The sequence below is a fragment of the Bos mutus genome, chromosome 11 (assembly GCF_027580195.1).
Source record: "Bos mutus isolate GX-2022 chromosome 11, NWIPB_WYAK_1.1, whole genome shotgun sequence".
Taxonomy (NCBI): domain Eukaryota; kingdom Metazoa; phylum Chordata; class Mammalia; order Artiodactyla; family Bovidae; genus Bos; species Bos mutus.
Window position 1 is genome coordinate 41,859,751 of NC_091627.1, and position 14,094 is coordinate 41,873,844.

At 39.2% G+C, this 14,094-nt stretch overlaps 1 protein-coding gene across 5 annotated transcripts in view; it reads right to left on the reverse strand.

Moving 5' to 3' along the window:
• Positions 1 to 14,094, reverse strand: part of MEIS1 (Meis homeobox 1) — a 143,715-nt gene that overhangs the window by 21,676 nt on the left and 107,945 nt on the right. For all 5 annotated transcript variants that reach the window (XM_070379360.1, XM_014477518.2, XM_070379361.1 and 2 more), the window contains one exon: positions 3,295 to 3,371. In XM_070379360.1, the coding sequence (XP_070235461.1) occupies positions 3,295 to 3,371 (77 nt within the window). The remainder of the gene's footprint in view (positions 1 to 3,294; positions 3,372 to 14,094) is intronic.

A 14,094-nucleotide genomic window follows, 5' to 3' on the forward strand; every position in this document is an offset into this window, starting at 1 on the left:
GTAAAATTAGTTCAGAGAGGGAATGAAAGAATTATTACAATGCATCAAACTTTTCTCATCTCATTTTTCTGTCAAAATCTAACTTTAAGCTGCATCAGCCAGGGTTTCTATGACAAGCTAACAACTCAACAGGAGTTTATATTTTTCATACTCATATTGTGTATTTCAATACATTACGTTGCTGCCAATAATTATGACTGATCTACACCCAACCTGCCCTTCAGCATCTTATTACATCTCTTCAACAGTGACTCATAGTTTGTACAAAATGTACATGTGTGTTAACAAGTCTTAAAAAATCCAAAAAGGAAGACACACAATTTTAAATGTGCTTAAATGAAGTGAAAGGGAAATGCTAAAATACTTATGAAGTGGTTTTTTTTTTAATTATTATTTCCAGAGTGAGGTAACGTGGGCTTGATGTTCAATACGGGAAAAATATTTACAGGCTCTCAAAAAAACTTTGTATGATTTTTTTACTACGATAAAGAAAAATGAGCTCCACTTAGTGTTGTGTTCTTTCATCTTCAAGTCTGCCATCATCATTTAAGATTCTCTCGCATCTTGGGTTTCAATAGAGTGCCATCTGGGTTTCCCCATTTTTGCCTCATATTTGCAACTCAAAGTCCAGAGAAAAAGAAATCAGTTATCCGTTCCATAAAAGGAGAAGGTTTGGATGAAAAGTAATACACCGTTAAAAATTCAAATCAAACGTGGGAATGTCATTATTCACCGAATTTAAAAGAAACAACTTCTCTTACAACTTTCAGCTACTGGAGGGGAATTTCTCTACCACAGTGGCCCTCAGTCTTTTGGTCACCAGGGGCCCATTTGGTGGAAGACAATTTTCCACGGACCGGTCAGCAGCGGGTGGTTTCAGGATGATTCAAGCACAGTTGTGTTTGAGCTCCTGTGAGAATCTAATGCCTTTGCTGATATGACAGGAGGTGGAACTCAGGTGGTAATGCGAGAGATGGGGAGCGGCTGGAAATACAGATGAACATCTTGGCTCACTCACCCACCTCTCACTTGCTGCTGTGTGGTTTGGTTTCTAACAGAGGTTGAGGATCCTTGGTCCACCACAAAGCTGTTGTAGAGTTGAAACAATTGCCAAATGCGAAGCAATGAAGTGCCAGCAGAGGTCACTTCTCACTTCATACAGAAGCAGAGAGCCCGTGCACACTGCATGGTGCCAGGTGAGAAGAGAGTTGGGTTTACATCCCAGATTATAAGGAAAAGGGATTTTCAAGTTATGTGCCTGTGCAGAATTGAATATCACAGTGAAGTTTAGGGTAGAGTCTGCATCTATGTTGAAAAATTATTATCTGGTACGTATGATAACTTTTTAAAGTCCTTATTTTCCCTCTTAATCGCAAAACCGCGGAAATCTGACTGTGACTACTGTGCAGAGACTCTATGAAAAGACAACCGTGCCCGGCTCTGTGCCACAGGAATGTCTGCCTGCCCTAGCACCCAGAGGAAATATCCCAGGAGGCTGTCTACCTGTAACAAGCAGCTTGTATTGGAATCTGTTCTCTGGTAACGATGTTTGTGGATAGAGTTTTCTAGCAACACTGAAGAGGAAGAGAGATGGCGTGTGTGATAGCTCACCTGAACGGGTAGTGTATTGCCTTGCTTAATGAGAACTGGCCCAGCCACTCCTTGGCCCTCAAAGGGGATCATTTCCCAGAGAAATAAATCTTTGTACAGCCTCCATTGTATTCAAATTGCGTCCTCATCTGTTTAACTTTTAAAATATGTAGGAATTTAGGAACGCGTGCAAAATGGATAGTCTGCCCTATAATACTGTCCAGAACAATTTGAAAGACAGAGTTCAAGTATACAGTATCAAGAATGTTGAAAAGTAAGATACAGCTGCAGGTATAAGAGGCAAACAAAAAACCCGCAGCAGCCACAAGACTCCCAGTAACATGCTCAGGTACAGCATGTCTTCTGTTGGTTCCTGATCCACTTCACTAAAAGGGCTGCAAAAATTGATCTCCCAAGGCCGCCATAAGGTCACTGAAATTGATAACCCTTACAAGCAATGCTTATATGGGTCTGTCTGTGTCTTGGAGATAGTGCACTTTGTAAATTAATCCTCCAAAGGCAAATATATTGTAAGTAGCTTGTTATCTCTAAAATACTAAATTGAAGAATACATGGGATTATATTGACAGAAATTACATTTTCTGTAATGGGGCTTAATATATCTGAAATCTCTCCCAAAGGCTCCCAGGCTCTCTAACAGAGAAGAGTCTGTTAATGTAGGTGCAATGGACATCAAGAACAAATTTATTCACCAAAATGGATTAGGCCATGTAATCAGAGATTCTGTAATATTAATCTTTGACACTTATTGAACAGAAAGAAACACTTCTGTCTGCAGACTGGCATTCTCAGTTCTCCTTTTTCCCCAATCAGGCTTTGGGCCTTTTCTGGATTTTACTTCAAAGAGGATAAGGTTTCCCCATCATAAACACTAATCTAAAAATATTGGGACAATTAATTAGATACACTTAGTTTTAAAGGAGATCAGATTTCGATACCCTTCAAATATGACACTAGCTCTGGGTGATTATATGGACCTGGCTTTCAGCACAATCACAAAGGGTAATAAATCATACTTCCTCAAAGGCTGTTTGCCACACTGCTATACATTGAGTCAGAATATTGTTGGCTATCCTTGGTACATAATCTCAGCTTCTCTTCCAAATCAGGAATTTACACATTTACTTAGAAACAGTATTACACAACCCTGAGATATATCAAGTTTTGAATAGCTTCAAAGTAGAAACGCTTTTTTTTTTCTTTTTTCCATAGGGAGATAAGAAGGATGGAGTGCCCATCCTGGAATGCACTGTCTAACAAATTCTCAGTGAGCTTAGTTATTCAGCGAATTTAAAATCTAACAGATGTGACAGTGGAGTTTCTTGTTTCATAGAAACAAGGATATTACTCTTTCTATTGATCGTCCTTAAAGATTAAAAAAAAAAACAAACACCTGAGACATTTACAGAGCCACAGCTAAATGAATTAAACACTTATTTTTACTATGCCTAAAATTTGTCAATTTATAAAGGAGGTGTAGAACAATACGGTGTTTTCTTTTCTAGCAAGTGCTAGAAAGAAAACTTTCTAATCTAGCAAGTGCTGTGGCTCATCCTGTGTTCTCACCTTTGGATCAACAAGCCACCAGGGAAAACTGGGTGTGTCTTCTTAATGCAAAACAAGAGCTGCAGGTTGCCAGAGGGGAAAGCAGATTGTGTGTAAACACAAAGCCAAATTACTTACCAATTGTTCACTTGAAGGATGGTGAGTCCCGTGTCTTGTGCCAACTGCTTTTTCTGTTCTTCAGAAGGGTAAGGGTGCTGAAAGAGGACAAAAAGGATGGGTGTATACCTATATGCTCCAAACACACAATGTGCACATCACAACAGGTGCAATGCTAGGTGCAAGGGATTCAATAATAAACACATATGCTCTGTTAAAAATAAAAAGATGTGTGCATCAGGCAATTTGAGGCGATTTTGTCAATAATGTAAATGTCTGCTGAGGTCTATAATTAAAGGTAAAAATGCTGAGGTGTGTCACTCTTATTAATGGAATACTACATCATCTAATTAACAGCAGTAAAAGACAAGCCAATTACAAAGATTAGTGAAGTGTATAAATAGCTACTTAGGATACTTGCAGAACCTTGATACGGAGTTTATTCTTTAACAGGTTTATTTGTTACAAACACAGAAAGTTCAATAGGATCTTCCTTGTATTTTACAGGATTAAAATAACAAATCCTTTTTGACCATACAAAAGTGTACCACCTTGACATAATATTTTTCTAGAACCACAGATTTCTAAAGCTGACCATTGGACCAACAAGCTCAGCCTAGGCCCCCAGAAAGTAAGCATTTTGTTAGCATCACATTCTCCTCTCAAAAAAAGCACCATGTTGCTGGATACCAATATCAAAGCTGCTGCTGCTGCTGCTAAATTGCTTCAATCGTGTCCAACTCTGGGCGACTGCATAGACGGCAGCCCACCAGGCTCTCCCGTCCCTGGGATTCTCCAGGCAAGAACACTGGAGTGGGTTGCCATTTCCTTCTCCAGTGCATGAAAGTGAAAGTGAACGCGCTCAGTCATGTCCGACTCTTCGAGATTCCATGGACTGTAGCCCACCAGGCTTCTCCGTCCATGGGACTCTCCAGGCAAGAGTTTTGGAGTGAGTTGCCATTGCCTTCTCCATATCAAAGTTGAAGTGGGTGTATTTAAAAAAAAAAAAAAACACTATTCATTTCAACTCTTCTGTAAAGCACAACCAAATGAAATTCTACCAAAGTTGGTTCCCTATCTGAATGTCAACATACTCTAGGATTCTGAACACAGGCCAATGTAGTAAGGTCAAAGACCAGAACATTTTGCGTGCGAAGAACAAGTCTCAGGAGTTAAGAGTGGACAAAAAATATTACATGATTAGATAATAAAATGAAATCCATACTTCTTGTAAAAATGTTTAGAATTCTACTAAGATTAGTTTGGGCACAGATACTTTCTATTTAATAGTCAACTATATCTAAGTTTGAAATATATATTTCTAAAGCCTGGGAGAGAAGCTGAGGACATGATTTCCATCTAGTTGAGACACTGACTATTTTGAACACTTCACCCCAATAAACTCTCCCAAGATAGAAACTGTCCTGATAGTCAACTTTCTCTTCTCTATATGAATAGGAAAGAGCACCCCAACTCTCCATTTTACTGTATGTGCCATCAGAAATTAAATTCTGGTCTATTGAATGTTAATTAACATAGCTTTCAATCTTATTAATAATGTCCGATTAGATGCTTAGAAGTCTCGTTAATGACCACTTCAATGCTCTTATATGTAAGTTTAAATATGTTCTATATCTATACACATGGGATTCGTTTGTGGCAAGCAGAGATGTAGCCATTTTTCCCATAAGCATTGTGACTTGATTGTCACTTAATCAATAAATACACAATTAGAATAAGGCTTTGCTTTCATGGAATATAGTGCTGCTCTCTTAAGAGCTTCGAGTATATTACAGACAAAGTGGTAATTAATCCCCATTATATCCCTTTGAGGGACATAAATGGAATCTATTGTCCCTCCCGTTTTACAGGTGAGGACACTGGCCCGGGGCTGGCACGATCGGCAGCGACCCAGGCATATTTCCTGCTTCCCATCCAGCATCTAAGCCTCTTCATGACAGAAGGGTGTGGCAAGGCCTTTCATAATCTCCATTCCTGTCCCCCTTCAAAAACCTCCATACACTCACCTTGCCTGCAAGAATCACCACCATCCAGCCCCACCCACCTTCTAGATGGTATCCTCTTCGCCTCACCCCACCTCACTTTCTGTTCAGCCATCTTCCGTTCTTCCAACACACCAAGTAGGTTCCTACTCGCAAGTTCCTACTCCAATGTCATTGTCAAGTCTCAACTCAAATGCCAAGCCCTACCCTCCCCACTCTCTACTAGCTTGCCTTATCATTCTCACACCATTCTCTCCGCTTTATCCCCATAAAAGCAAGCATCACACTCAGAAACACCCATTCTGATTATTTCTTTCCTTGGTCATGTTTCTTTTCCCACTCATTTAAGCATCTCAAACACCCTCAAATTTCTCATTCACCATCCTCAAAGCCCAGACCTTCACATAAAGGAAACCAAATATTGATGAGACAAAGGAATGGCTCTAACTTGCCATGATACACAGATACTTTCCACTCAAATGCAACATCAAAATGTATGACAAGATTTTTTTCAAAGCCCATAGGAAGTATAAACAGTCTAATCCGAGATCCACAGCACTACTTTTCTTACTTCATTCCTAAAAGTGATAGCTACCCATTCTTTTCAAAGCAAAGTATATCACCTCCATAATCGGTGAAGATCATAGGTGACAATCACCCTACTCACTAGGATGCCAGTCATCACAAGCAAAATCTAATGATTGAACACTGACCTAAAAGCAATTCACTGCCCAAGGTTTAAAACACGACTCCTATTGCATAAATATTTGCCACACAATACAAGCCAAATGAAGGGTTTCCCAGGTGGGACAATGGTAAAGAATCCCTGCCAATGTAGGAGATTCAAAAGACATGGGTTTGATCCCTGGGTTGGGAAGATCCCCTAGAGTAGGAAATGGCGATCCACTCCAGTATTTTTGCCTGGGAAATTACATGGACAGAGGAGCCTGGTGGGCTACAGTCTATGCGGTTGCACAGAGTTGAACACAACTGAGCACAAAGCACGTATATATACATATAGTAGATCTACATCTATACTAGTTGAAAAACTACATAGTTATATATGACCCTATTAGATTGTATAAATTACACTGCTATTCACTAACCATGAGACTTTGAACAACAGATAACTTTTCCTTGATTTTATCATCTGGGAGTTCTCCAGGCTAGCAATTCTTAAGTAATACAAACCTGACTGAAATATGCAAATTTTAGCATCTAGTTGTTGGTACTATTTGCTATATAGGGTTGTATACTGATGTACCTAAGTCATTTCCAATCTATAACATCCTCTATAATATAATTTGCTTACAGTTTTGCCAGGTCTTCTTTCAGTGATTTTCGAAAGAATTAATAAACATGTCAATGGTCCCTCTTCACCACAGCTGAATGGTAACACCTTTTGCCCTGTCTTGTTAGTTGTGTTTTAATATTATGACCAGAACTGGATAAAAATTAATATTTATGCCATTTACCTTTAGTTACTTTGAAAATTGAGAATTGTCACAGTCATTTATTTGTGCTGTGTTTTCAAGAGTATTTTTGCATGCTTGTTTGTGAGCAAGTTTTACATAAATTCTTAGAAAGCAAAAGAGATTCACATTTTATTTATGCAAGGGGTGTCAGGAAAATTCTCTTTGGATCTTTAAAGTCACCTGAATCATTATAGCTTCAAAGAGCAATCTATGGCCTGCAAATTGTCAGTGCAAATTCAGATTGTTTCTTTACATCATGCAGTTTCTGATTTCATAATTTAAATATCATAAAATGAGAAAGTTCAACCCTTTTATTTTCCCCTCTGTCACTTTTCATGTGATCTGATTTTAAGTAATTGGAACAAACTGTGCCTAATTTCATGCAGCATAATTGCCAGGCAGCCTCAAGCTATGGAGACCCAGTACTCTGTCTCCATTAAACAATTTTCAGTTGTTCAGGATATATTTTTTTAATAGAAATGAACGAGCCTGGATGAAATTAAATATCACAATAATCTGGTCATTGTTAAGGGGAAAAAAGAGGTATCAACAAAATTCCTAAACCTTTGTCTATGGTAGGACAACTGGATATTTTTCTTTTTCTGATAGTTCTTGGACCTAGTGTCCTGCAAACTTTCCATTCCCTGAAAAAATAAAAATTCATATTTGCTAGAATCACATGAAAGCCACGGCTTCAGGTAGTTAATCCACACTCAGCCAAAAATTCACAAAGAAGGAGGCTTTTTAACTGAAATCCAGTATGTTTAACTATCTTAAATCCTAATCATCTTTACTAGATAAGCGTTTTCTGGACAGTATGAGTTACTCCTTTGTAGACTTAAAAAGAAAAAATGACTTGACAAAAACCCCACATGCCACAGGCAAGGCTGCTGTGAAAACATTCAAAGCCCAGTTTGCGTTCTGCCCATAGGGCTAGGGAGACCATGAGAAGGGCAAAGGTAGATGTCATTTTACAAAAGAGAGGAGGAGTGCCATTTTAGGAAGAAAATAGAAAATTTATTTCAAACCATTGCAACCACAGGGCTAGGCCCCCCTTGCCATTTTCCTGAACACCTTTGCTATTATGGCATCTAACCAGCAAGGACGCTGGTTGAAGAAAGATCAGTGGGTTCTCGTGAAGGAAAGAGGGATTGCACTTGCCAGATATACCAACCATCCTAATCACTGTGGGATATCAAAGCAAATTTGACCACAGTCCAATAGACGGTGACGGGAGACCTCTCCTTTGTTGTGTACATTAGCTTCCTGCCATTATCTCTTAAAAGCTTAATTATTTGCAAACAATTGATCAAGATGGGAATTTGAGAAAGGATATGCAAGGACCACTGGGAGAACTGCAACGCATTAAGAGAGCAAACAAAATTACCTTTAGATCTTACAATAAGAATTAACGATTGAGACGGGAGAGTGAGGCAGGGCAGTAGCTGCAAGGCTTCTTTCTGGAGTGTTTCCCATTTGATCTGCATTAACACCTCAGGAATGAGTGAAAGCCATAAAACAGTGATTATGTATGGGTAAAGCTGACCCTCCCTTCCAACATTAAACCTGCACACATGTATTAGGCTGGCTTCCCTGGAGAGAGCAGAGCTGCTGGACTCAGAGGGAAAACAAGTGGCTTGTGGGCAGTGGAACCCGAGCTAAAGGAAAGAACTCACTCAATGACCATCCTGATTTCAATAATCAACACCCTGTCTTCTTCCCCATCTCCTGCTGAAATAGACACTACTTGCCACTCTTCCTATGTTTCTGGAACTGCAGTGTGGCTTCTAATAATGACCTCGGATAGCAGTGATGGCTCAATAACCCCATCAAAGAATAAAATGATCCCCAGAGTATGTGTCCTGTGTAGTAGAAATAGAGGTTGTCTGGGAAAAAAAATCTAAAAATAGCTTACATAAAAATTAAGTCTGAACTGTCCTTTTACCAGAGAGAGAGGATAGAAAGTGACAGGAAGAAAATGGCAACTCTCTAAAGAAAGTTATCTCTGTCCAATTCCAATCTTGTGCTTGAGAATAGGGAGGGGGGTCCTGATGTTGGTTATCTGGTATTTACAAATTTACAACACACTGGAAGAAAACTTATTTCTTTAAACAATCCAGCCCACTCTTTGAGATGCGCGTTAATGGGAAAAGAAACTCTTCAGCACACACAGATGGAAAATGTCCAGCTTTCTATCTTAACGATATCCTTGACCAAATGTACTCCTTTCATCAAATCTTCCACCCCTGACTGCAAATGTGGATGCCAAGACAGTGATGAACTTTATCTTATCTACCCTGGTAACCAAGTTTCAATAATGCTCCCCCTTCACTGCCTTGCCCACTCTAACAGCTCATTGTAATGGCAGCAGAAAATTTGAAAATAATCCTGTACAGAGCTCACTGGTGAGATAATGGAAAGCTACGCTGCCCCTTCTCAAGCCTCAGATTAGTAATTTCTTGTGACACAGAACTGCCTCTCCACCGAAACTGCAAAACAGCTATAACAAAGCAATAGAGGTGGAAGCAATTTTCAAGCAAAATGTTACATGCTATACTTTAAAAGGTACGGGAATAGGTACCAGGGGAGCTGAATCTAACAGGAGGAATTATGGCAACTGTCCAATATCACCCTTATCAAGGCAATGTTCTGTTGCTTGGCTGAATATGTTGGAAGAACAATTTCGGAACTTCTTTTATCCCTTTTTCTCCAGCCCTTTGCCTCCTCCACAGCCAAGTTTAATGCATTAATATAAGTTGACCTTGAGCTAAACTCTGGTATGTGATGGAGAGATACTCCCTTTAAAGAAGAAGAAGAAAAAAAAACTACCATATGGCTCTTAACCATTGGATCTCTGTGTTCTTTTAAAACTTCTACTGAGTTCTTGTCACTAAGGGAATATTGTAGATCTAAATTAAAATAACCAGCTATGTATGTGACCTCTAAGAGCAGAAGCAGAGGCTTGTTAACCAAATATATTTGTATTTGTTTAACATCATCTTTTTTTGCCTATAAAAACTTCTGCCACTTTAAATAAACTTGCAGCCATTTTCCCCTTTTGCACTGACTATGAATAGCTTACACTGTGACAATTACATTGATCTAGGATACTTCTTTCCTTTAAAAAAATCCATAATGCTTCCCTATTGTCTTTCAGCTTTATGAATTAGTTTTACTGTTTCAGTGAATGCTTTTTTGTCTTCCGACTGCACATTATCAGAGAGACACTTTGTGCCTCCCATTTGCATCACAAAGGCAGGGTGCCGCGCAGTGGAAGGGCAAGGCGTGAATGCAGAGCGGTTGAGTCCTGCATCCTCACGGGCTGAAATCAAAAGAACGGTGGTGGGGTCCTGACTGGCTAAGAAGCCAAAAACGTTTGGAGCATCATCAGTGAAGTTACAGGATTTCAACTTGCTTTCTTAATTCTCAACCAACGGTCCCAGATTGCCCAGCGGCTCAGACTAAGTGCTCAGCACTGGCTTCTTCTGAAGCCCAGTCGAGCCATTTTCCAGACAAGCCCTCCAATTTCTTGTCTATCCAGCAGTGGTTGTAAGAAGTTGCTAGTAGGAAGTGTGCAAGCAGGAAGGTCAGGTAGGAATCTCTAAACTTGATCTTATTACATGAAAATGACATGAATGTGGAAGGAAAAATTGAACACTAGGTAGTATTTAGTAACAGTCTTCAGTTTTGCACTAATGAGACTATACAATACACAGCACTGAAAACGTTGTTATATAGTTAATTATAAGAGGCTAATACTATAATGTATTCCCTGTCTCATCTATCTGATCTTTTAATTTCTTATAAATATCCTTCAAACATAAAAACACCAAATAAAGAAAAAAAAAAGGATACTACATTAGAATACATTCATAATCCTCTGTATTGGGAACTTTTTTTAAGTTGCTTGCAATTCCATTATAATAACAATGTTTAGATCTATTCTTCAGTAGCTATAGATATGTTCCAGGAGTATTTTTAAATATATGCATTAAAGATATAAAATTTAGACTCTAAATTAGCAATTACTTATATCCTTCTAAAAGTATTAAAATTCATGAAGAGTGCTGAAATTACTTTGAACAGTTATGATTATTAATGAACCCCCTGAATATTGATTCTCTTAGTAGGAAACCATGGCTATAAAAGGAAACACAGAAAAACCTATAAGAAAAACAGGGTAAGAGGAGTAGGGGATGGGGGTAGGGGTGGGAACAGGGGAGAAAATGAACTTCTTTTGTGTACTTTTTGGATCACTTTAAATAACAGCTCGTTTGAACTCTTCTAGATTGTCAGTAGGACATGTGCATTACACAGATATACTCTTGGTGACCCTAGGAGTGGGGACTATGCTCAGTTCCACTGTACAGATGAGAAAGCTGAGGCTCGGCTAGGTCCCAAAACGTGCACAAAGGTTCACAGCTACATAGATCTGGAGCCAGGTCAGCCTCCCTCCGAGTTTCTCCACTTGGCTACACTTTCACTGATGTTTCTTTCCCATCTCTCCATTCCCTTTTTAAGCTAAACATTGTAAAACCAAAAACATATTCTAATGGAACATGAACACGAAAGTTCTCCATTGCAGTGAGTGGTGACTGTTTCTCTGCAGTTTTAATAGCCTAGATCCAGGGAGAGTTGCCTCCTTCCTCCCCTCCACCCCCAGCTCACATCCCCACTGCTTCTGCCCTGCAGGCAAACATCAAGGGTCAGGGAAGGAGCTGTGAGGTGGAAGTTAGTTCATCAGGACTTTTCCCCATATTCTCCCTCCAGCATCCATCCAAAGGGACTTGATTAAATAGCAGCTTAGTAGTATTGGTAAGAGTGATCGAAGCGGTCATAGCAACATACACTAAGAAGTAAGGATGTAACAGGCAGTGTTTCAAATCCTTCACATGCATTAACTCACGTCATCTCCACAAAACATTATAAGAGAGGCTCAATTATTATACCCATTTTACAGATGAAGAAACTGGAGTACCAAAAGGACAAATAACTTTCTCTTCACACAGTTTGTAATAGAGCTGGGATTTGAAACTTGGTGACTGCAGATGGTAACTGCAGCCATGAAATTAAAAGACTCTTACTCCTTCGAAGAAAAGTTATGACCAACCTAGATAGCATATTGAAAAGCAGAGACATTACTTTGCCAACAAAGGTCCGTCTAGTCAAGGCTATGGTTTTTCCAGTGGTCATGTATGGATATGAGAGTTGGACTGTGAAGAAAGCTGAGCGCCAAAGAATTGATGCTTTTGAACTATGGTGCTGGAGAAGACTCTTGAGAGTCCCTTGGACTGCAAGGAGATCCAACCAGTCCATTCTAAAGGAGATCAGCTCTGGGTGTTCTCCAGCTGAAACTCCAGTACTTTGGCCACTTCATGCGAAGAGTTGACTTATTGGAAAAGACTCTGATGCTGGGAGGGATTGGGGACAGGAGGAGAAGGGGACGACAGAAAATGAGACGGCTGGATGGCATCACTGACTCAATGGACGTGAGTCTGAGTGAACTCCGGGAGTTGGTGATGGACAGGGAGACCTGGCGTGCTGCAATTCATGGGGTCGCAAAGAGTCGGACATGACTGAGTGACTGAACTGAACTGAACTGATACCATACAAGTTGAGAAAATTCACTCCCAAATTATTTTTGTTTTCTAAATGCTGGGTGGAGCCAACCCACTCATTCCTGATGAGTTAATCATGAATATATAGATGATGATTACTACTCATTTTATGAAGAAGCTATTATCTTAATGTGTGTGGGTCTACACCTCAGTTCTGTTAATGGAAGTAATAGGAAATTTTGTTACAAGATACAAAACTTAATGGAAACTAATACATCCATCACTTTATTCATTCTTCTCGTGTTGCTTATAAACATAAGAATGAGGGTAGGTTATATACAAGAACACTCTTTAAGGATTATAGAAACAAATGCCTGCTCTTCCATCCAACTGCATTACAATATGCCTTAAATTGTCTGCTTTGAAATTAATTGTTGTGTGTTTTTCTACCAATTACTTTCATTTTGTATGTGATTCTTAATCAAATATGAGTTAAATTCCATTTGGAACCATTTCATTTTAGTAGAATACTAATAAAAACACAGGAATGCTATTGCCATTTACAAGGCAACCAGCCCAGTTCTGTGCCCAATAAATATTTGTTGTATAAACAAATGAGTGCTATTGAAGTTAGAGACACCCAAAATGCGTCAACTAGCATTTATAAGTAGATGACTTCAGATAAACAGCAGAAAACTAGCAGCCCCATTTCAACAACTGTTCATCCTTCTCACTCAGTTCTACAAATCCCAAAAGCAGTGTAGATTTTATTTATTTAACTGACATGTTATAATGCTCACACTGTGCCAGGCAATGTTCTCAGTACTTTACAAGTATTTACTTGTTTAATCCTTCTAACAAATCTATGAGGTCAGTGTTTTTACCCTGATGTTACAAATGGGGAAACTGAGGTGCAGTTTAAGTTACATGCAAATAGGAGGAAGTTGGGATTTGACCCTAAGAAACCTAGTTCTTCATGTTCTTCATTCCTGAGTTATTCTGTTTGTCTTTCTTAGCATGTACAAATTCCCCTGAAGTTTCTTCAAAACCCACTCTATGTTGTTTTGGGTTCACATGTTGCAAAAGTTCCCTTCCCACTCTCCAACTGCAATGTAATAAAATTCAAGTTCTCCATCTCACAGGACTGAAGAAAGAATAGAGAAGACAGTTTCGACATACAAGCCTCCCCCAAGAATTTCACTGTAACAAATAAAACAGTGGCATACCATCCTAGATCACTTTGTTGGAAAGAAAGTTCATGACCAGTTAATACAATAAACTTCAATAAAGTAAGGATCTTTTCCAAACTATATACAGCTCATCTCCACTATTGCCGAGAGCGTGCCAGCTACAAGGAGACCTATCCCCCACCCGAAGAACACTTTTCCTCTTTAAAAATCAAAGCAAAAGAGTTTTGAAACCATGAAGAGAAAAGACCAGGAAGATAAAATACAATGATAACACTTGGAACGAGTCTGTTGACAGTCGTCATTATTGCCTTTACAGACACTTTGTCCAGCATTAAATATTGAGGAAAAACACTTGTACAAAGAATAAAGTATCCATAAGTGAGAAACAAAACCAATACACTTGTTGAGAAGATGTCTTGAGAGAGAGAAAGCGAGAGCTAGGGAGAGAGATGGAGAATTCGTGCTGCTCCCAATATGACTAAAGACCCCTGGAACTGGTACTCATTCTCTAGTGCTAATTTTCCCACTTAAATTACAGTGATGGTGTAGCCTCATCTCATTAGAGATCATTGTCCCCAGTAGACAGTTGTGTTTA